Source organism: Elephantulus edwardii, unplaced genomic scaffold (assembly GCF_000299155.1).
Source record: "Elephantulus edwardii isolate Elephantulus edwardi_28Jun2011 unplaced genomic scaffold, EleEdw1.0 scaffold00005, whole genome shotgun sequence".
In the NCBI taxonomy this organism is placed as follows: domain Eukaryota; kingdom Metazoa; phylum Chordata; class Mammalia; order Macroscelidea; family Macroscelididae; genus Elephantulus; species Elephantulus edwardii.
The window spans coordinates 21,956,345-21,979,827 of NW_006399755.1; the positions used below are offsets into that span (position 1 = coordinate 21,956,345).

Consider the following 23,483-nt stretch of genomic DNA (forward strand, 5'->3'; position numbering starts at 1 on the left):
CACACACACACACTATACCTCCAATCACTTTGCAGTTAAAAGCACTGTAACGTCACAATTTATACCTTAATCAATACCTTAAACTAACCAATAAGTAATTTATATAAACCTAAGAACTACAATCTTTATTTACTATCAACATCAGATTCCATTATCATATATAAACATTTGTTATGCAATGCAAAAAAATCTCTCACAATGCACCAAGAAAACACTTGTAGCAATTTAGACTCTTGGACTAATTGAAATCGATGAATACAGTACATTCAGGATCCTAAAGAAACCCCAAATTATCTAACAATTTTGGATGTCGGTAAATCCCTTTGGATTATTTTACTACATTCCAAATATTTAAAGGGAAAACTTACATCGTATCTTCTTCATTTGTGTAGGTAAAGTTAACGGGATGATTACTAGTTTGGTCAAAAATAATACCAAAACCCTTAACTGCTTTTTTTAAATGTCAGTTTAAACAAAGTGAGTTTAGTTTATTAAGCAGAACACATGCTGCAAAGCACATTACCTTTGGAAGTCCCATATCTGTACCATCATTTTTGTTTGATTTGTTACTAATCCCACCCTAAACACTAGGTACAGTTTTGGCTGATTTTTCTTTTCCTTGTTTTTATGGAGAGTATTATCAACTGGACCTACTTTATTAGATCATTGCTAATATTCCTTACACTGATAATACGCTACTACTTATATCTCAGCCAAATTCTGGAAATTATTAGCCCGTAAGCAGTTTTCAAACACTGGAACATACAAGAGTAATACAGTATTTGTATTACTTGAGGGAGTTTGGATTTTTCCCTCCCTTATCTCCAGGTATGCCCCTGCCTACCAGCATCACATCCGTCTTGTCTGCATTGAACCTCAACCAGTTGGTTCTTAACCACGTCCGAAACTCAGCCAGGCACTGGGAGAATCGAGCCACCACACCATCTGGATCAAAGGAAAGAGAGCTTCAGTAGCAACTAGCCAGGAACCACAAGCTCATTAACCCTGTTTTACATATTTAAAAGATGGTCAGGAATTAGGACACGAATCCCACCAAAATTAATCAGCCTCAACTCATGCATTTGTAACCAATGGTAAAGGCCAAAAAAACCCGACCCAATAAATAGGTCACTTTAGTCCACTCGTACCTGAAGAATAGGCTAAGCCGTCTGTGTACCTGGCTGATCTGGTGGTTACATTGCCTTCTCCAGTTTTGGTATTAGGGAACAACTACTATTAGGGCAAAACTACGGCCCAGAGAAGGGTAATGACTCGCCCAAGGTCACACAGCAAGCAAGGACTAGAGATGGGACTCCAGCCCAGAAATCTGTCCACTATAAGCTAGAAAAGCAAGGCCATCCAAGGCGATGAGATAGGAGGTAGTATCTGTCCCAAGGGACTCTCCCCACAGGCTTGGAAGGATCTCTCCAACATAATTAATTCCCTCTTCGAGTCTATCTTCCCTCCCTCACTCCCTCCGAAAAGGGTAGGTTCACCCAAGACCCTGCTCACCACAGGGGATGCAGTGCCGCGGGAACCTCCCAGTTTTCAGACAAGAACTGGGGGGGCGGGGGGAGGTAAAGGGAGGGAAGGCGGAGTCAGAGAGGTGGTCAGTTAGCCACCCCTTCAGGGACCTACATCTGAAATGAGAAAAGGGCGAAAGCAAACCAGGCGAGGCGAACTCACGCCCCAGCGGATCCCCAGCGTGCAAGAACGCCTAGGAATATCCGCCCTGCTGCTGCAGCCGCCAGGGAAAGCAAAGACAGGACTGGGAGGGGGGGAAGGCGGTGATGAGGAGCTGCGCATGCGCCAAAGGCGACCGGCGATGCTCCCGGCAGGGAGGCAAGCAAGGCGCGTCTCCCGCAGCCCCTCCCCGGAAGTTAAGGGTCTTCCGGGCAGCACTCTGAGGTGGGGGAGGGGAAAGAGAGAAAGGAGACTGAGGACACCTCAGGAGCCCCTCATCCCAACCAGGAACTGAAGGGGAGAAATGGTTTGTGGAGGCTGCACTTACAGCCGCTGCCGCCTCTGCCGCCGCCGCCCTCGCTGCTGCCGCCACCGCCTGAAGAAGCCCCATCCATCCGCCTGCAGCCGGGGAGACTCAGAGCCTGGGAGGGGCCTGAGGCCCGGGCTGCCCGCCTCCTTCTTCTAGTCGTCGTCCGGAGCTTCCTCCTCCTCCACCAACCCTCGGCCCTCCCCTCCGCCTCTGCCCTCCTCCTCGGTATCCTGCCGCCAGCCAACCGCGCGGCCGCTTGTTGAGCCAGGCTTCCCCTGTCTCCATGACGCCCGGCAAACATTCGGGTGGCACCGCCTGAGTAGCTAACGTCTCGGTTTGGGACAGGGGTCGCAGCAGCAGTCCGGAAAGGACCTCTCCCAGTCAGTCGCCACAATGCCCATCACTCCGTCAGCCAGCAGCAAGCGGCTGAGCGTCGCGTTGTAAGTTGCGCAACCCTGGACTTGCGAGGGGTTAGCCTGGATTTGGAAAGAAGCTCCTGACCAGCGTGTCCTAGGTCCAGCACCGTCTTTATCGGAGTCCTGCTGTTCTTGCTTTGTGTTTAAAACCACCCTTTCCGTTTTCAAACGTGGTGTCTTCGTGTTATGTCCAGAAGATGCTAAAGCCTTCCATCTTGTGTTGCAAACTCCGTTTTTGTTTTCCTATGCGTCTTTCATATACCATTTTGCCCTAAAATGGAATCCTACTTAACTGCAGCTTTGCTGTAGCTGCCACATCCATGCGATTTTCTGATTTTTACATCACTTTACATGATCCCCTTGTCCTTAGATGCCGTGGGGTTCTTTCCAACTCATAGTGACACTGTGTTCCCCAAAATGAAATAGCCCTGTCCTGCACCTTCACAGTCTCTGCGGTGCTTATTAAGCATCGTTCCAGCCACTGTCAGTCTTATCTAGTCTGCACCTGCAATTACTCTGTTTTTCCCAAGTTCATTGACTCCACCACACTTCCAGGACGTTTGTGTTCTCAAACCTTGAACAGCTTCCTCCTTCCAGCTCATCTCTTCTTTCTTCAGAACTTGTTTTCCATTGTCTCTTAAATACGTTAATTCAACCCACCACTCCATTAAAGCAGTTTTGTGAAGGTCCGCAGTGACTGCCCAGTCAAATGCAATGGCCATTAATCAGTTCTCTTCCTAACTGGTCCAACAACAGCTTTGAGAGTTTATCACTACTTGGGTTTGGAAATACTTCATTTGCTCTCTGGGATATCATTCTTAGTTTCCCCTTTACATTATAACTCTTGCTTTTCACCACACTTTATGATTCTTTCTTACGTCGTCTCAATCTAAAATAACTTTAGCATCATTTCTTACACTTTATTCTTACTAGTCTGTGATGTCTTTAAATATCACTTATATACTGACTTCATCTTACGCACCATCTAGTCAGAACCGACCCCATAGCTAATCCTCTAACGGGTTTTCAGAGGTAGTTCATTTTATGGGAGGAGATGCCTCATCTTTCTCCCACAGAGCAGTTGTTGAATTCGAACTGTTTGACTTCAGTTGGCAGCACAGCGCCTTAGCACTAGGCCACCAGAGAGGTAAGGATTTGCACTGCTAATGCAAAGGCTTGCAGCTGGAATCCACCAGCCACTTAGCAGGAGAAAGATTAACCTTTTTCTCCCTCTGAAAACCCGCTGGAGGGCCAGGTATGGGTCAGTTTCAACCAGATTGTACACAATAAAATAGACTGACGATTCCCAAATCCGTATCCCTAGCCAAGACCTTTCCCAAGAAATAGAACTGCCATAAACAAAACAGTAACAAAAATCAAACTGACATTTTCAGTAAGATTAATTAACAGCTTGAGATGTGGAGGTTAACTGATTGCTTTTTTGTCATTTGGGGGAAAATGTTAATATTTAAGAAGGACAAAAGTGTAAAACGATAGTATAGTGCCAATTGAACTAAGAAAATGCACTGTCATTGCTAACATGTGAAGACCCACTTTTAAGTTAATGATCCGTGACTTAAAGTATGACTGGTTAATGTTGAATGTTTCTCCTCCACCTTGTTTAATTGCAAAGATGCAAACTCAAAGTAAGAAAAATTGGAATTAACCCAAGCTTTGGTTTTGCCACGGGTGGTGGTGGTTATTTGCCATCAGGTCAGAACAGGTTCAGCAGGCTGTTAGAAGAAGTAAATCCCATGGAGGAGATTGTCCCTCATTAACCTTTTGAGCAGCTGGTGAATTCGAACTTCCTTCCTTTGGTTTGGTAGCACAACTCCTTATCCACTAGGCCATCAGAGCTCATAAATTAACTGTGGTTTTAACAATATTTTTGTTTGTTTGTTTTAACAATCTTAAACACAAGAAAGAAGAAATGGCAGGAGTGAGAGAATGGAAATGTAATCAAGGGATTGCAGAGCATAGTAGGACTGAAGGATAGTTGAAATTGGGATGTAAAATTAATATACACAGTCCTTGGAGAGGGACATCATGCTTGAGAGGGTGGAGGGACAGCACAGGAGAGGAAGACCCTCAATGAGATGGATTGATTCAGTCACTGAGGTAATGCAGATAGGCGTGTCAGAGACAGTAAGATTGGCAAGGGATAGAGCAGGGTTTAGGGCTGTTGTATGTAGGGTCACTATGAGTCTCAGGCGACTCGACAGCACATAACAACAGGTTAACTTTACTAAAGATAATGTCAATTTTGTGACAGGTGAAGAGGAGGATAAATTATATAAGAAGAGCTCAAGAAGTTGAGAGATGAGAGTAATAGAAAAATTACTTTTATAGAATCCTTAGATGGTACACATTGTTAAGCCCTAAGCTAACCAAAAGATTGATAGTTTAAACTTGCCTAGACACACCTCAGAAGACAGGTCTAGAGATAAATCTCCAAAAGGACAAAATTTTGAAGATTCTTTAGCAGTTCTACTCTGCAAACATGCTATCTTCATGAGTTAGAGTCTATTTTGACAGCAACTTACAATGACAACAAATTACATGAATTTTTTTAAATAGCAAGAAAATATACTAAGTAATGGAAAGAGGGCCATTGATTCAAGAGATAAAATCTTCAGAGGATAGGAATGACAGACAAAAGGGAAAATGCCAAGGTGAATAATAGTAGTGGTAAAATAAGGGAATTAGTGATAATGGTAAAAGAAGAATACAGATGAGTTGTTGAAAGAAAGAAAGACCAAGAAAGTTCTGATTAGTTGATAGATTAATCAGATTAAATTTGACTAAGTGGATCAAGGGTTGGAGGTTGAAAAGGTAGATAATGGTGTCACAGAAATAAAGTTGAGATGTTACTATAAAGAAAGGGGTTAGTCAACAGTGGCAGATAAAAAGTCTCCCTTGAGTTGGACAGTTTGGAAGGCTAAATTATTCTGAAGGCTAAGTGATTTCTGGTGTCTTAGTGATAAGAAGCTGCGCTGCAACCCCAAGAGCACACAGTTTGAATCCACCAGCTGCTCTGCAGGGGAAGAATGGATATTTTCTTCCCAGGCAATTAATTGCCTCTGAAAACCCGCTGATGGGTCAGTTATTGGTCAGTTCCAACACTATGGTACACAAGAAGTGATTTTAATACCAGTAGTAATTTTAATGACAGTTGTAATTTTAATGTAGTGGGAGAAGAGAATGAAAATGTAGTATATTGTGGAGTAAATAGGAATAAGAAAGTAGGATTGACTAGTATTCTAAGGACTAAATGAAATAGTATAAAGGAAGAACTAGCTAAGGAAAGATTTTCAAGTTGAAGGGGCTGACTGGAGTTCAAGGGGAAAATATAAAAATAAAATTAAATATAGAAGACAGAATTATTGTGGTGAAAAGTCCCTAAAAAGGTGGTAAGAGACTTAATATAATATTAATAGCATTTTTTAGAGTTATAAAGGAAAAAATTATACACTAATTCATGAAATTTTTTAGAAGTGTTCTTAAAAAAGTATGAAATTGTTATTTCTTTGAAGCTGTTATTAATAATCTACATTTTTGTTGATGATTTTTTTTAGAAAACCTAGGTCCTAGGTTTTCTTTTTTTAGATGTGATTATTAAATTTTTTTCCTTAATTTTATTTTTTATTGTGATTTAAACAAAAGTTTAGAGAAAAGTTGGATTTTCATTCATTCATGATTACACATTTTCCTCCCTACCTCCACCAGTTCACTTTTTTTAAAAAAAAATACTCGTTATTGCATAATTTCCTCCATTTCTCCTCCCCTACCCCATTCACCTTGCTATGCACCTCTTAATCTGGACTGTTGTTGTACAAATAATACCTAGTGACATATTCCTTTTAAATAGTTCTTTCTTTTATCTGTTCAATGCAATGACCATTATTTATCCCCTCTTTTCTTAATTACTTCCTAGCCCCCATGTCAGTCTTGTTTTAGAACATTGGTATTATACAGTATTTGTCCTTTTGTGACTGAGATATTTACTCAGTATCATGTCCTCTAGGGTCACCCATGTTGGGTAATATTTTATGAGTTCCTCGTTTTTCAGTGCTGCATAGAATTCCATTGTGTGAATATACCATATTTTTCTATCCGTTCATTTGTTGATGGGCACTTGGGTTGCTTACATCTCTTTGCTATTGTGAATAAGTAGCAATAAACATAGATAGGCATACAACTGTTTGGATGGAAGCTCTAGTTTCTTTAGGGTATATTCCTAGTAGTGGAATTGCTGCTCGATCAAATGGTATTTCTATTTCCAACTTTCTGAGAAAGCACTAGACTGCCTCCCATAGTGATTGTACCACTTTACAGTCCCACCAGCAGTGAATAAGAGTTCCAGTCTCTCCACAAGCTCTCCAGAATTTGTTGTTTGCTGCTCTGTTTAACTTTGCTATTGTTACTAGGGTAAGATGGTATCTCATAGTTGTTTTGATGTACTATGTTTTCTTGATGCAGGAATGTTGTATCACAAACAGATGCCCTTATGAGAAGAACACAATCAAAAGGATATGTTGGTGCACACCAAAGCAGAATGGGTTTCTCAAAAAACATGACTGCTCAATCTGAAGTAAAAGCAGAAAAAATGACTACTCCCTCCACCAAGCCAGCTATACAAGTAACACTATTTTGAATTTTAAGTTTATTTGAAAATGACAAATTGAATGAAATGTCACAAGTAGAAAATAAAGCTGCTTATAAGTGTTCAGTGCTAATATTGAAAAACTAATTTTGTTTGTGATTTTAACATGAAGCTTTTGGATAGATTTGAACTACCAATCTATCAACTAATACATACTTATTAGAATGACTAAAGTAAAGAGTAGAATGACTAAGGTAAAGAGGAACCTTTGGTGTCTTAGTAATAAAGAGTCATGCTGCCAACCCAAAAACAGTTCAAATCTATAAGCTTCTCCATAGAAGAATTGCAGGCAGTCTCCTCCCACATAATCTACAGCCTCTGAAAAGTCACTGGAGGGTCAATTATCAGTCTGTTCCAACAATGAGGGGGAGGGGTTAGGTTAATTAGTATTAAGAAGACCATATAAAAATTTGAAGACTTTATAAGAAGATAAGTACATGAATTCACAACAGATTTATATCTTAAAAGTGAGAATAGTCCTACTTGAACAAATACTATATAAAAGTGAATTCCAATCTTGAGTTCAATATGAAAGGATTCAATGGGCAAAATCTTGAATAATGCAGGAAGTACCAAAAAATGGAAACGAGTCACTGTACCAAAAATTGGTTGACGCTACCATTGCAGAAAAGTGGCCTATTATCAAGAACTAAGGAAAAACTACATGCTGTAGAGAAGACTTTTGCAGAAAGTAAGGCACCAGGAATAGATAGAACACCAATAGAGGTATTTCAGGAAACATGCAACCCTGGATGTGTTCATTCGTTGATGCCAAGAAATTTGGAAGACAGCTCCCTGACCAACTGACTAGAAGAAAGTCATATTTGTTTCCATTCCAAAAAAGCAATACAACAAAAGCTGGAAATTAACTAACAGTATCATGACAATAACAATATTACATGCAAGTGAAATCTTGCTAAAGATTATTAAAAAGTGACTGATCAACAGGGAACTGCGGAAAAGGCAAGCTGTGTTCAGAAGAGGCTGGGGAGTGAGGGATATCATTGCCGATGTTGGATGGATCTTGGCAGAAAACACCAAGAAGATGTTTACTTGTACTTTTTTGACTATGCAAATATATTTGCCTGTGTGAATCATAACAAATTATGTCTAACATTGAGAAGAATGGGAATTCTAGAATACTCAATTGTGTTCATGTGAAACCTAAACACAAACCAAGAAGCAGTTTTCTGAACAGAGCAATGATACTCTGCTTTATCATTACAAAGGTGTGTCTCAGGGTTGTTTTCTTTCTCCCTAACTATTAAATCTGCATGCTGAACAAATCATTCAAGAAGCTGGATTATATGAAGAACAATAAAACATCTGATTTGGGGAAAGACTTACCAACAACTTGTTTTACGCAAGATGACACAATCTTGTTTGAAGAAAGTGAAAAGGACTTGAAACACTTACTGCAGAAGATGTTATTGTTGTTAAGTTCCATTGTAGATGACTCATAATGACCCTATGAATGAAAGACCTAAACACTTGTGTAACTTGTGGTTTTTCCATGTTCATAGAGTTTCTGGAGGCAAGCCATTTCAGAAGTGGATGCCATTCCTGCTTCCATTTGTTTTAATTGGGAAGCTCCACCAAACACTTTCCTCCATGGGTAACTATTATCACATTTGACAGTTCAGTGTCACAGTGTTTAGCATCACAGCAATTACATTCATAAGTGTTTATTCAGTATAAATATATGCACTTTATTATTTAAGACATATGCTTTTTGTTGTTATGTGCTGTGGAGTCACCTGCCAATCTTATTGTGTCTGACACACCTACCGCCATTATCCCAGTCACTGAATCATTTCATCTCATTGAGGGTTTTTCTCTCTTGTGCCATTCCCTCCTCCCTCCCAAGCATGATATCCCTCTCCAAGGACTGGTCCCTCCTTACAACATGTCCAAAGTATGCCAGACAAAGCTTCAGAATCCTTGCCTCCAGAGAGCTTCCTGGTCTCATCCTCTCTAAGACAAACCTGTTTGTTCTAGCAGTCTATGGTATATTTAATACTTCTCAAGCACCACAGCTCAAAGGCATCAATTTTTCTTCTATCATCTCTAATCATTGTCCAGCTTTCTGATGCATAGCATGTAATTGCAAAGACTATGGTCTGGTTCAGGCACACCTTATTCTGTGGACTGGCATCATTGCTCTATAGTATTTTGGATAGGTCTCTGACAACAGACTTCCCCAATGCAATTCATCTTTTAATTTTCTGGCTGCTGGTACCAAGAGTGTACATTGTGGAGCCAAACAAACTAAAGTTGTTAATAATCTCAGTCTCTTCACCATCTATCATGTTGCTGCCAGTCACCCCAGTGATACGAATCTTTGTTTTCTTGATCTTGAGCTTCAATTCATATTGAAAGCTGTAGTCCTTGACCTTCTGCAGCAAGTGCTTCAGGTCTGCTGCCCTGGATGTGCTCACCAAGTTGTGCCAAAAAATTTGGTGGACAATTAGCAGGCCAACTGACTCGAAGAGATCTATGTTTGCTCCCGTTCCAAAGGAAGTGACCCGATAGAAAGCCAAAATTATCGAACAATATCATTGATAGCACATGGAAGCAAGATTGTGCTGAAGATTATTCAAAAATGATTGGAACAGCACATCAACAGAGAACTGCCTGAAGTGCAGGTGGGGTTTAGAAGAGGCCGTGGTACTAGGGATTTTATAGCTAATGTTAGATGGATCTTGGATGAAAACAGGGAGTACCAGAGGAATATTTGCCTGTGTTTCATTGACTATGCAAAGGCATTTGACTGTGTGGATCACAACAAACTGTGGCTGACTCTGAGAAGAATGGGAATCCCAGAACATTTGATTGTGGTTATGTGAAACCTGTACTTGGACCATGAGGCAGTCGTCAGAACAGAGCAAGGAAACACTGCCTGGTTCAAAATTGGAAAGGGTGAACACCAGGAATGTGTCCTATGTCCATACCTTTTCAATCTATATGCAATCTATGAGGAGAAATTTGGCATCAGGATTTGAGGAAGACTCATCAACAACCTATGTTATGAAGATGGCAGAACTTAAGACATATGTTGTTGTTAAGTGCCGTTGAGTTGTAGACAACTCGTAGCAACCCTATGAATGAAAGACCTGAACAATTTTATAACTTTGTTCATTTCTCCAAGTTCATAGAGTTTCCAGAGGCAAGCTCTTTTGGAAGTGGATGGCACTCCTGCTTCCAAGCTTGTTTTAATTGGGGAGCTCCACCGAACACTGCCCACCATGGGTAACCATTATTGCATTTGATGCATATACAACAATTAAGAATATCACCACTTATAGGGAGCTCTAGTGGCAAGAAGCGGTGCCACAATCGTCAAGGCAGGCAGTTCACAGCCACCAGCCGTTCCATGGGAGAATGATGATCAGTCTCTTTTCCATGTGATTCACTGTCTCTTAAAACCTGCTGGAGGGTCAGCTGTGAGTCAACTATGACTCTATGGTATGCAGCAATGACGACCTATTTTTTTTAAAAAAGAAACTACAGATATGCCAACCAATAGTTTAAAAAATGTCATTGAGTCAATACAATTCATAGTGACCTTATATATGCCAAAGTAAAACTGTGCTCTGTAGGATTTTCATTGCCTGGTTTTTCAGAAATAAATAGGTAAAGGACTTAGACTAGAATCTCCAAACTTTTGGTTAGCAGTCAAAAGTATTTTACCATTTGCATTAACCCAGGCACTCCAACAACAATAAATATGTAAATAAAAATGATATAATATTAACACAGTCAAATCAGCCATATTCAATATAGTACAATTTCATTTAATGTTGACAAATCTTGAAAGCATATGTCCTGCCAAAAAAAATAGTAATCAAAGATTAATTATGTGTGGTTTATTTTAGCAGAATTAAAATACAAAAATAATCTATGCCATCATTATTGTCACCTTTGGTGGAAGACTGACTGTTATGATGGGCACTTCTGGATTACTGCTGTTGATGTGTTTCTAAATTTAGATGTTGTGACTGGAGTATATTTAGTTTTTAAAAATACATTAAGCTGCAAATTTGTGATATGTATACTGTTCTACACAAGTGTTTTACTTCAGTATGTATTTTTACAAATTAAACTTGTTAAGGGATATTTACTGACGTTTAGAAAAGAAAAGCAGGAACAACTACCAAAGGCAAGCTAATAATTCCTTATTAATTACTGTTGTTGTCATGTGTAGTCATAACCAACTCAGGTGACCCTCCAGTGGGTTTTCAGAAGTAGTAAATTACTTGGGAGTAGATAGCCCATAGGGCAGACTTCAGAGCTGTTGTACACAGGCTTGCTATGAGTCCCTGACAACTTGATGGCACATACAACAGCAGATAGCCCATATTCCTGCCCCCAGGGGCAGCGGAGCAACAAGTTTCTTCAAACTGCATGCCTTTGGGTGTGCAGTGCAACTCCACCAGAGCCCACTTAATTAGTTACATTGAGAATGAAAAAGTCTGTGATCTAGATGGGACAAAAGTCAGGAAGCAAGTGACTCCTACAGATGATATCAATGCTCTTTTGTGCCATTCTTGTTTTGTGCCATACAGGTGGATTCAAACAGCACGCCTTTGACTGTATCCGTATCACTAGGCTACCAGAATTCCTTAATGTATTATCTTGTTACTGTGTACTATTGAGTCAGAACTGACCTGTAGCTAACCCTCCAGCAGGTTTTCAGAGGAAGTTAATCACAAAGGAGGAGATTTCCCATCCTTCTCCTGTGGAGCAGCTGGTGGATTTGAACTGTGTGCCTTAAGGATTACAGCACACCTTCTTGCCACTAGACCACCAGAGCTCCCTGTACTACCTTAGTGGTGCATTGATTTAAAACATAACTTAAGTATTTGTTAATAAAATGCTAAGTATTTTTGAAAGTTTATAGAGGGAAAACTATGTGTACAAAAATAATATTTTTTAAAAAGTTGGAAGAAAAAAATACAGTTTTTTCCCTAAATACATCTTAGTAAATGTACGTTTTATATATATAAAATGTGACTAAGAGATTGCATGTCTACTTAGGAGACTTTAAGCATAAAATCTGATCAGGTTTTTTTTTATTTATCCTATTTGGGATTATTATTTTCTATCATATTTTGTTCTAGTTAATAAGATATTTTATTCAGAAACATCCTCTTTTTAATGTCACTTTAAATAACTTTTCTGCAGGTGTTTGATATAAATGGAGTTGATGTTACTCCCCAACCTCTTTACCATCCAGATCCCAATACTAGTACAGCAAAACCGAGTAAACTACTAACACCACAAGATGGGTCACTTGGATCAGCCTATGCATCTTCTTATAGCTTTTATCATAATACTTTAAATCCTAGTTTATTTGGACAATTTACCAGGTAAAGTATACTAGTTTATGGTTCTTTTAATAATATTTATTCATGATTTATGAAATAAAATTTTTAGTCACATTTATTTGTTTCCCATTTAAACTGATATATGTAGCTTTTGCACTGCTAACCCAAAGGCAAATGCTTCTCATTGGGGAAAAGTTGAACAATCTCCTGTGTGATTTACAGCTTCTGAAAACTTGCTGGAGCATCAGCTAGGTCAAACAAAAGCAACAGCAACGTATGTAATTTAAGAAGCCCTGGCAACATAGTGAGTTAAGGGTTGAGCTGCAACCCAAAAGGTGAGCTGTTTAAACTCACTAGTCAGATGCTCTGCGGGAGAAAGATGAGGCCATCTACTTGCACCCTCATCTTCATTTACAACTTAAAGCTCCTTAAGGCAGACTGCTCTGTCCTAAAGGGTCACCATAAGTTGGAATCAACATCACTTACCAGCAATTCAGTGAGCTATAACTTAAATTTCATTTGTTGCCAATCTCCCAGGTCTGTATTACCATCTTTCATGCTTTGTGTTACTGACATACTGTAATAGATTTAGAATTCTTCATGTTCTAAGAGTTCTATTAAACAGCACAGGAAGCATCAAAAGTAAATCAGAGGACTTCAGAGTCATTATACCAAAAATAATTGGCGAACAATGAACCAATTCAAGAGGTAGCATATGATCAAGCACCAGTGGTACTGAAGGAAGATCTAGGCTACACTGAAGGCACTGGCAAAAAGTACAGCTCTATAATTTAACAGGTTATTCATTTCGGTTTGGCCCTGTGCTTATGTGGAAACTGTACATGATCAAAGAAGCAGTCGTTTCAACAGAAGAAGGGGATACTGCATGGTTTAAAATCAAGAAAGGTATGTGTCAGGGTTGTATCTATTCACCATACATTTCCACTGTGTATGCTGATCAAATCATCTGAGAAGTTGAACTTTATGAAGAAGAATGTGGTAGCAAGGTAGGAAGAGAACCATTAACAACCTTCATTATAGAGATGACACAACTTTGCTTGCTGAAAGTGAAGAAGATTTGAAACACTGAAGAAGGTCAAAGACATTCAGTATGGATTTACACTTAGATTATACCCCACCATAAAGAAAAGAAAAACTCTCACAATTGGACCAAAAAGCATTACTATGATAAATGGAGAAAAGATCGAAGTTGTCAATAATTTCATGGTTTTTTAACAAAATAAATTGGTTTTACTTAGATTCACAATCAACACCCAAAGCAGCACCAGAAAAGAAGTCAAATGGCATATTGCAGGCGGCAAATTTTACTGTGGAGGATTTCTTTAAAGTGCTAAGGAGCAAGAGTATTACTTAAAAGAGTAAGCCATAGTATTTCCACTTGCTTCATATGTAAAAGGGAGCTCTAATGGTCTACTGGGCAAGTAATTATTTTGCCAACTCAAATGTGGTTGGTTCAAATCTCCCAGCTCCTCCATAGAAGACAGAGGAATTCTTTATTTCTTTTTCATATACGTATGAAAGATGGGTAATGAATAAAGAAGAATTGTTTCCTTTGAATTGTGGCATTGGCACAGACACTTGAATACATCATGGATTACCAAAAGAATAAACAAATCTGTCATGGAATAAGTGCAGCAAATATATTTCTTGGAAGCAAGGATGGTAGAGACAACTAAGCATGCTAAAATAGGAGGGGTCATCCCTGGAGAAGAACATGATACTTAGGAAAGTAGAGAGTCATTGGAAGAGAGGAAGACCTTCAATGAGACTGGAATAGACAGCAGAGAGTGTGAAGTTGGTACAAGATCTGGCAGGTATTTGTTCTGTTTTATCTAGGGTCATTAACGGTCAGAGCTGACTCACAATAGCACATGTCAAATTGCTCCTTAATTGAGACTTTACTCAGTTTTGGACTGCAAAAGTTTTTAGTAGAATTCTTCAATTTCATCATCTTTTGCCTGTAGCGGTTTGTGCAGATATTTGAATAACAATTGTTTTAACAGGTTTTTCTTGTACAAATGTGGATACTATTCTATTACTCACAGCATTATACTTAAAGTTAGGTCTTGAGAATTTTTCCCCCAACTATGAATGCAACACTATTCTTCCTAAAGTTTTCATATGATTCATAGATCATATGATTGTCTTATTCAGAGTGGCCAATGACAGTCCATCTCATCTCACTAAGACCTGGAATGTCAATCTTTATACATCTGATAGCCTATAGTTTTCCTAGATTCATACTTCATACATTCGATGTTCCAATTATTAATGCATGTTTGCAGCTATTTCTCCTCACCTTTGAGTGACTTCCAATTTGGGCTGTACCTGTAATACTGTCGCTACCTATGTTATTCTGTGAGAGCACCACAGAAGCTTGTCCACCATGGGTGAGCCTGCTGACATTTGAAATATGAGTGGCATAGCATGTTGCATCACACTAACCCACAAGTTACCCTAGTACAGAAAACTAACAGGCAAGTTACTATATTAATTTGAACAAACTGTTGCAGACCAAGGGTCCCAAAGAATAGAATAATTTTATAATTAATAATAAAGAGACGAACAGCCAGGAATGAGATAGAGCAGAGAGCGTAAAACAGGGGATCAACAGTTCTCGACTGAAGACCTGGAGCCATGCTTCTCTGAGTATTTATGTAGAATCACAAGGAAGTACAAAACAAAGGATAATGGTGAAATCTTTTACAGATAAGGCCAAGTTCCTTTTTATGTTAATCTCAAGAGGGAGGGATTCATTTGATAAAACTAAGAGCAATGTTGACTCCTAAGGAATGTCCCAGTGTCACAAGGTGACCTCCTAAGGAATGCCCCAGTGTCACAAGGTGACCTTCAGCTTGTATTAAGCCTCTCTCATTTCCCAATACAGCATTTGGTCTACTATTATTAAATTTGATATTCGGCTTCCCTCAACAAACTATAAACAAACAAGCATATGCACACATAAACAATAAGTGGCACCATGAAAATTCCTCCCCCAGCACAACCAACTGATGGATAGATGTTATACCTCTAACAGCAAACCATAAAAATGATCATGCATACAAATATGGTGCAGGAACACCTTGCAGCTGAGGTCTACATCTGGCACGGGTAAGATTGAGCCCTGGCTGACTCTTGGGCCTTCTGGCAGAGGCCTGTGTCTGGAGCAGGAGTGCATCAAGGTTGTATCTTTTCTCCATATCTATTCAATCTGTATGCTGAACAAATCTTTCAAAAAGCTGGACTTTACTAGGAAGGAATGTGGCATTAATATTATAGGAAAATTTACCAACAACCTATGCTATGCAGATTACACAGCCTTGTTTACTAAAAGTGGGGAGGACTTGAAACTATTGCTGCAGAAGATCAAAGACTACTCAGGCTTGCATCTAAACATCAAGAATACAAAACTCCTCACTACTGGGCCAATAGGCAGCATCATAAAATGTTGTCTTTAGGTGCCATAGGGTCCAGTATGACCTATAGTGACCCTATGAATAAGAGATCTGAACCCTGCCCTATCCTGTGTCATCCTCACACCTCCTGTCACCATGCCAGTTCACCTGGTCTAGGGTATTCCTCTCCTTTACCAACTCTTCATCCTTCCTAGCATCATGTCCCTCTCAGGATAACGGAATAGCCAGCCCCTCATAGCAACATGCCTAAAGTATGTGAGGTAAAATCCTCATCATCTTTGCCTCCAAAGAGCACTGTGGAGCACTGTGCACCCTTTCCAAGATGTATGTTTGTTCTTTTGGCCTTCCATGGGCTCTTCAGTGCTCTTCTCCAATACCACAGCTCAAAGGTGTCAATCAATTCCTCTTCTGTTATCTTTATTCATTGTTCAGCTCTCAGATGCATAACAAGTGATTAGAAAGACAATGGCCTGAATCAGATGCACTTCCGTCTTCAAACTAACATGATTACTACTCCATAATTTGGAGAGGTCCCTAACTGCAGATTTTCCCAGTGCAGTGCATCTCCTTATTTGCTGACTGCTAATGCTAAGGGTATTAATTGTGGATCCAAAATGAGGTTGTTGAAAATTTCAGTCTCTTCCCCATTCCATCATAATGTTGCCTATTGGCCCACTGGTAAGAATCTTTGTTTTCTTGACATGGAGAGGCAGTCCATACCGAAGGCTGCATTCCTTCATCTTCTGCATCAAGTTCTTTAGTCCTTCTCACTTTGCAAGTTTATGTCATCTGTATAAGGCAGGGTATTAATGAGTCTGCCTTTGAACCTGATGCCACATTCCTCTTCGTAGAGTCCAGCTTCTAGAATAATTTGCACAACATACAGATTCAATAGATATATAGAGAGAATATAACCCTGATGCTCTCCCTTCCTAAGTTTAAACCATGCAGTGTTCCCTTGCTCTGTTCTTGCAACAGGTTCCTGATCTAAGTATAGGTTTCACATGAGCACAATTAAGAGCTCTGGGATTCCCATTTTCTTTTCACTGTTAGCCATAACTTCTTATAATCCACATAGTCAATGCTATTGCATACTCAATAAAGCATAAATATACATTCTTCTGGTTTTCTTTACTTTCAGCCAAGAACCATCTGACATCAGCAATGATATCCCTGGTGTCATGATATCTCTTCTAAATCCTGCTTGAACTTCTGGCAGTTCCCTATCTATGTACTTATAGATAGTTCCCTGTCTATGAATCTATGAAGCTCAATATCTGCAGTCAAAAAAACCAGGCCTCAGGTAGACTGTGGAACAGACCATAAGTTACTCATGTGCAAGTTCAAATTGAGGTGAAAGAAAATTTAAATCAATGAGAACCAAGATAGGATTTTATAGCTAATGCATCTGAATTTCAAGATCATGTTAAGTGTAAGTTTGAAGCATTGGACATAACAATCAAAGACCAGCGTCATGATGTGGTTGTTGATTGCCTTCGAGTCAAGCACGACTCATAGTGACCCTATGAACAAAAGGCTTGAAGCCCCTCTACAACTATCAACATTTATCAAAGTTCATAGAATTTCCAGAGACATGTTATTTAGGAAGTGGATGCCATTCCTGCTTCCAAACCTGTCATAGTTTGTTATTGCTTTTATATGCCATTGAATTGCCTGTGATAGGTAGTGACCCTATGTAAAGCAGTTCTGAACCCTTCCCTGTCCTGAGCCAGCCTCACTAATTATGACACACCAACCTCATTGCCCCAGAGCTTGTGGTAACCCTGGTGTTGGGCTTGTTAGGAGGGCTTATACTTTGGAAATGGACATTATGCTTGGAAACGTAGAGGGCCAACAAAGGAAAAAAAGACCCTCAATGAAATGTATTAACACAGTGACTAAAACAATGGGCTCAAGTATATGAGAGATGATGAGAATGGCACAAGATAGGAGAGCACTCAGATCTGTTCTTCATAGGATTGCTATGAGTCACTCTTGACTCAAAAGCACCTAACAACAATAGAGACTTTTCTGACGTTTTCTAAAAAAGCCCAAAATTAGTTCTTTATACACCTTACTGTTTATAACTACAAATTCCAGTTAAATATATTTTCAAAGTTATTTTTTATACAGCAATCTTTAAGAAAGTATAACTTTCCTTTTCTGTGCTCTCATTCTATCATGGAAATTCCTATTCTTTTAGAGTGACTGCTCTCTTGTTTTATAATAAATTGGAAAAATTACATGCTTCTCTGGAGTCTTCCTCTGTATTTACATATATAAGTTATGGGAGCACTCTACAAAATAAAGAATCTTCCAGTAAATAAGTCATGCATACCCTTTTGTGAAAATACTTCATATTCTCTCTCATTGCCACTAATATTGGTAGCTCATAGCTTACTCTCAAGCAAACGGTAAACTGCACAGGAAAGAAGATTGCTCATCTTTCTTCTTCAAAAGTGGATTCAAACCTCAAAAAAAGCTCCACTTTTGGGCTAGCAGTGCAGCTCCTTACAGACTGTATCATTAGAGCTCCACTGGAAGAAGAAAAGAAAGACAGAAATATGCAATATTTTGGACTAATGTTTAATTCATATGTTTAAGAAAATTATTTTTAGTCTACTTAAAATTTTAATCTCTTGGATTGTTCATAAATTTGTTGATCTTTTTGAGAAAAACTTTCTAAAAATCTGATAAATGCAATTTAAAGTATGAGCAGAAACTAGATAAAAAGATGAAAGGAAGAAGGTTCCAGATTTGTTCCTGTAGTACTAGAAGAAAAACTTTAAAAGTCTGAAGAACTTAAAAAAAAAAAAGGTAGTGTCACCAGAAGCAAAGATCAAGGCGAAGAATAACATAGAGGATGGCAGGTGAAATATATTTTTAATTTCATCACAATATTTTATATTTTTCTGTAAATGTATTAGGAACCCATTGAAATACCTTAAGCATAGATTTTGTATATTTTAGCTCTAAAATGTATTTTAAAATGGCTTAAAGAATATGAAAAACTAACTTTTTTTTTCTATAATTATATTTTATTAATTTTCATAAACATTTACAGATATTTTGGGCTTCCACTCATTCATTGTTGCACTATTCTCTCTACCCTCCTCCCAGTTTGTTCTTGTCCAAATGCCACAGTGCTTGTCAAAGCCAGTTCTGATTAATCTTCTTTGTCAGTGTATCCTTTGCCATTCCCTATCACTCCTCCCTGAGAGAGACTTCACCCTGAGTCATAAGGAAAAGGGGACGGCGTATTCTCTTAGCTACTTCCTGCTGAAAAGGGACGCTGTGGGTTTCAGGGTGAAGATCTTCTCTCACTACTCTAAAGGGCCCCTTTGGCAGTAGGAAACACATAGACTATTATGGAGATTGATTTTGGAATTCAGATGCACTCTTATTGATTGTGCTTGGCCGTACATGTACATATCCTTCAAGATGTATCATGGGGGTGTTGCAACCTAGAAGACACAAATTTGACTAACAAGTTATAAGTACATGAGTCCAAAAATTATGGAAATGAAAAACTAACTCTTTAGAAAACATGTTAGTTATTGTAACATATTATCTGACAGTAATATTTGTTGCTGTAGTATATTTTGTTTCTATGTCAGAATGCTTTTTAATTTGTATTTACCTATGAGGACATCTAAATAAATGAGTAATGTTATTCATTATTAAAGGTCAGCTGTGGGAAGCAGTACTATTTCTAAGTCAAGCATATCAACAATCGAATCAATAGCAGAAGATCTGGATGAACCATCCTATAAAAGAGAGAGATTGTCTAGCTTTACAGGTAATGAAAATACACATTTATTTCGGTAACAGTCCAATATCTATTTAGCAAAAGTGTATTTATGTCAGGCACATGAGATCAAAGAATTATGGTAATTATTTAAAATTACTGGCCTACTGAATAGATGCATGGACTTTAGAGTAACATCTATATATTTTTTAAAGTTCTCAAAAATAACTCTTGGTTTGTACAACCAACCTCAGGAACTACTATCTTCTTATGTGCTGTTAGGTCAGAAATGACTCAAAGCTCACCCTCCAATGCGTTTTCAGAGGTTGTAAATTGCATGGTATAAGATTGTTGATTTTCCTTCCTCAGAGCAGCTGGTGGTTTGAGAAGTCTGCTTTTAGATTGGCAGCACAACTCCTTACTCCTAAGCCACCAGAGAAACCATACGTTCTGCTCTAAAAGAGTTCAATTTTCAACTAGGGATACAGAAAATTCAGATACAGTGTGACCAATTATCATGATGAGAAATATGTATGGAGAAAAGAGTGATTAACATTTCTGAACTGAAAAAGAAAAAAGATGACACAAAAAACATTATTAACTTAAATTAGGTGTTTATAAAATCAATAGGAATTTGGAAAGGTTATGGAATCCCACTCCAGTCTTAGGGTAAAACTTGAAGTAAAGCAAATGATTATGAAAGTGAAGACACAAGAACAAGGAAATAATGGATATTCAAAAGTTCTGTAAATAACTCATTTATTCTACTTTATATTGGTTTGCATATAAAATCCATGCACATTGTTTATCATTCATGTCCATTGTGTTTCACACATACCTACATTCATATTGTGTTTCAAATGATCACTTATGTACATTGTGTTTTATGAAATTAATTAATCTATGCCTACTGTTAGCATAGAGAGAGAGAGAGAGCAGTTGGCCTAGCGGACAGAAAGTCATGCTCCCAAGCCGAAGGTGGGTGACTCTACTCCGCGGCCCTCAGGCCTGCCTTTAATTGTTTTTGGTGAAACATTCTTCTAGGTCGTGTAACCCTGGTATGTCCACTTGCTGTTCAGAGGTAACTCGTGGTTGCTGTGAAGCTGAACACTTTGACACTAAGGAGTCAAATGTGATAACGGTTACCCATGGTGCACAGTGTTTGGTGAAGGTCCCCAATTAAAACAAGCTTGGAAGCAGGAGAGGAATCCACTTCCATAATAGCTTGCCTCTGGAAACCCTATGAACCTGGATAAAGGACGAAAGTTATACAGGTGTCCAGAACTTTGGTTCATAGGATTGCTGTGAGTTGCCTGCAACTCGACGGCACTTAACAACAACAACATGCCTACTGTTACCCTGTCTTCTCAGGTCCCCTTGGATCTTTCCTAATTCTTTCACCAGCACCCCCAAACTCAGTTATCCTAGTGATTTCTCCCATGCCACCCCTTTCCTCTCCTTCCTTCCCCTATTGGACTTTTATATACGTCTTACTAATTATCCTTTTATTTTTACAATAATGGTCTTATGCAGTGTTTGTCCTCATGAGACTGAGTTAGTTCACTCAGCATAATGCTCTTTTTATTATTATTATTTTTGTGTGAGTGTACCGTCAAATCAAATCTGACTGGTACAGGAGGAGATTGTCCCTCCTTTCCCGGCAGAGCATCTGGTGGATTCGAACCATGCGCCTCTGGGATTGTAGTTGCAGCTCCTTGCCACTAGGCCACCAGAGCTCCCCGCATAATGCTTTTTAGACTCTCCCTTGTTATATTTTGCAAAAGTGTTGCTCCTTAATGCTGCATTCTACTGTGTGAATGTACACAATTTCTCAATCCATTTGTTTGTTGATGGGCATTTTGCCTGCTTCCATTTTCTTATTGTGAATAATGCTGCTATGAACAGAGGTATTCATATCACCATTCTTGTCTTATTTCTGATTTCCCTGGTGTATATTGCTAATTGTGCAATAGCTGGCTCATATGGGATTTCTGCATTCAGCTTTTTTAGGAAATACTGAAGTGTCTTCTAGAGTTGTACCATTTTACAATCCCACCAGCAGTGCATGAGAGTTCCAATTCTATACAGACTCTACAACATTTATTAGTTGCTGCCCTGTTAAACATTGCAACAACTATTGGCGGTAAGATGTTTCTTCTTAAGGTTTTGATTTGCATCACTCTTCTTACCAGTGATTTTGAGGATTTCTCCATGTGTCTGTTAGCCATCTGAATGTCTTCCTTTGTGAAAAGTTTTTCCATGTCTTTTTCCCGTTTTGTGATTGTCAGTCTTTTCTTTGTGGAAGCTCTGTGGTATTCTGTAAAGTTTTGTTATGAGAACCTTGTCTCATTGTCATTGCCAAATGTTTTTCCAGGTCAATAAGGTTGGTTTGTTGTTTTTTTATAAAACCTATTGGAAGATGGAAGGAGTATACAGAGTCACTGTACCAAAAGGAATTGGTGGACACAGAAGAATTTCATGAAACTACATATGAACAAGAGCTTGTGGTCATGAAGGTAGCAATTCAAGCTGTTCTGAAAGACTTGGCTCCAGGGAAAACAAGGCTCCAGGAGTTGATGGCATAGCAATTGGCGTATTTTAACAAATATATCAAAGATGCTGCCCTGGATGTGCTCAATAAATCTGGGAAACAACCATCTGGCCAACTGATTGGAAGAGATCTAGATTTGTTCCCATTCGAAAGAAAGGTGACCTGATAGAAAGTGGAAATTATCGAACAGTTTCATTAATATCATATACAAGCATGATTCTGCTAAAGATTATCCAAAAACAACTTAAACAGTACATCAACAGAGAACTGCTAGATGTGCATGCTGGGTTTAGAAAAGGCTATGGTACTAGGGATATTATAGCTAATGTAAGATGGATCTTAGTTGAAAGCAGAGAATACCAGAGGAATGTGTATTTCATTGACTATGTATAAGCATTTGACTGTGTCAATTACAACAAACTGTGGCTGACTCTGAGAAAAATGGGAATCCTAGAACATCTGATTGTACTTATGTGAAACCTATACTTGGACCAAGAGGTAGTCATCAGAACACAGCGAGGAAACCCTACATGATTCAAAATAGGGATGGACATATGCCAGGGATATGTCCTATCTCCATACCTTTTCAATCTATATGCAGAACAGATTATCCGGGAGGCTGGGCTCTATGAGGAGTGTGCCATCAGGATTGGAGGAAGACTCACCAACCTGTGTTATGAAGATGACACAACCCTGCTTGCTGAAACTGAGGAGGACCTGAAGTGCTTGCTGTGGAAGGTCAGGGACTGCAGTCTTCAGTATGGATTGAGACTCAATATCAAGAAAACAAAGAATTCTCACCATTGGGCCAATTGGCAGGATTAAGATAGATGGTGAAGAGATTGAGATTGTTAACAGCTTTAGTTTGCTTGGCTCCACAATCAACACACTTGATACCAGCAGCCAGGAAATCAGAAGATGAATTGCATTAGGAAAGTCTGCTGTCAGAGACCACTCCAAAGCACTGAAGAGCAACCATGTCAATCTTGAGACTAAAGTGCACCTGATTCAGGCTATGGTCATCATAATAACTTGCTATGCATCAGAAAACTGGACAATGACAATGGTTGATGGAAACAAAAGCTATGCCTTTGAGCTGTGGTGCTGGAGAAGAATATTGACTATACCATGGACTGTCAAAACAGACAGGTTTGTCCTAGAGAGGGTGCAACCAGGCTGCTCCTTGGAGGCAAGGATTCTGAACCTTCGTTTGACATACTTTGGGCATGTTGCAAGGAGGAACCAGTCCTTGGAGAGGGATGTCATGCTTGGGAGGGTGGAGAGATGGTGCAAGAGAAGATCCTCCATGAAATGAACTGATTCAGTGACTGGGGTAATGAGGGTAGGT

At 39.1% G+C, this 23,483-nt stretch overlaps 2 protein-coding genes across 2 annotated transcripts in view; one reads left to right on the forward strand and one right to left on the reverse strand.

The window, feature by feature from the left end:
- The window catches only part of MIER1 (mesoderm induction early response 1, transcriptional regulator), a 71,499-nt gene extending 69,292 nt beyond the window's left edge, over nt 1–2,207 (reverse strand). Inside the window, exons 1-2 of the mRNA XM_006879749.1 lie at nt 2,012–2,207; nt 845–945 (exon numbers count right to left, since the gene is read on the reverse strand). Of these exons, the coding sequence (XP_006879811.1) occupies nt 845–945; nt 2,012–2,078 (168 nt within the window). The 5' untranslated portion in view covers nt 2,079–2,207. The remainder of the gene's footprint in view (nt 1–844; nt 946–2,011) is intronic.
- A 69-nt stretch (nt 2,208–2,276) lies between these two features.
- Nucleotides 2,277–23,483, forward strand: part of WDR78 (WD repeat domain 78) — a 120,549-nt gene continuing 99,342 nt past the window's right edge. The window contains exons 1-5 of the mRNA XM_006879834.1: nt 2,277–2,306; nt 2,339–2,411; nt 5,062–5,123; nt 12,257–12,441; nt 19,523–19,635. Coding sequence (XP_006879896.1) covers nt 2,277–2,306; nt 2,339–2,411; nt 5,062–5,123; nt 12,257–12,441; nt 19,523–19,635 — 463 coding nt within the window. The remainder of the gene's footprint in view (nt 2,307–2,338; nt 2,412–5,061; nt 5,124–12,256; nt 12,442–19,522; nt 19,636–23,483) is intronic.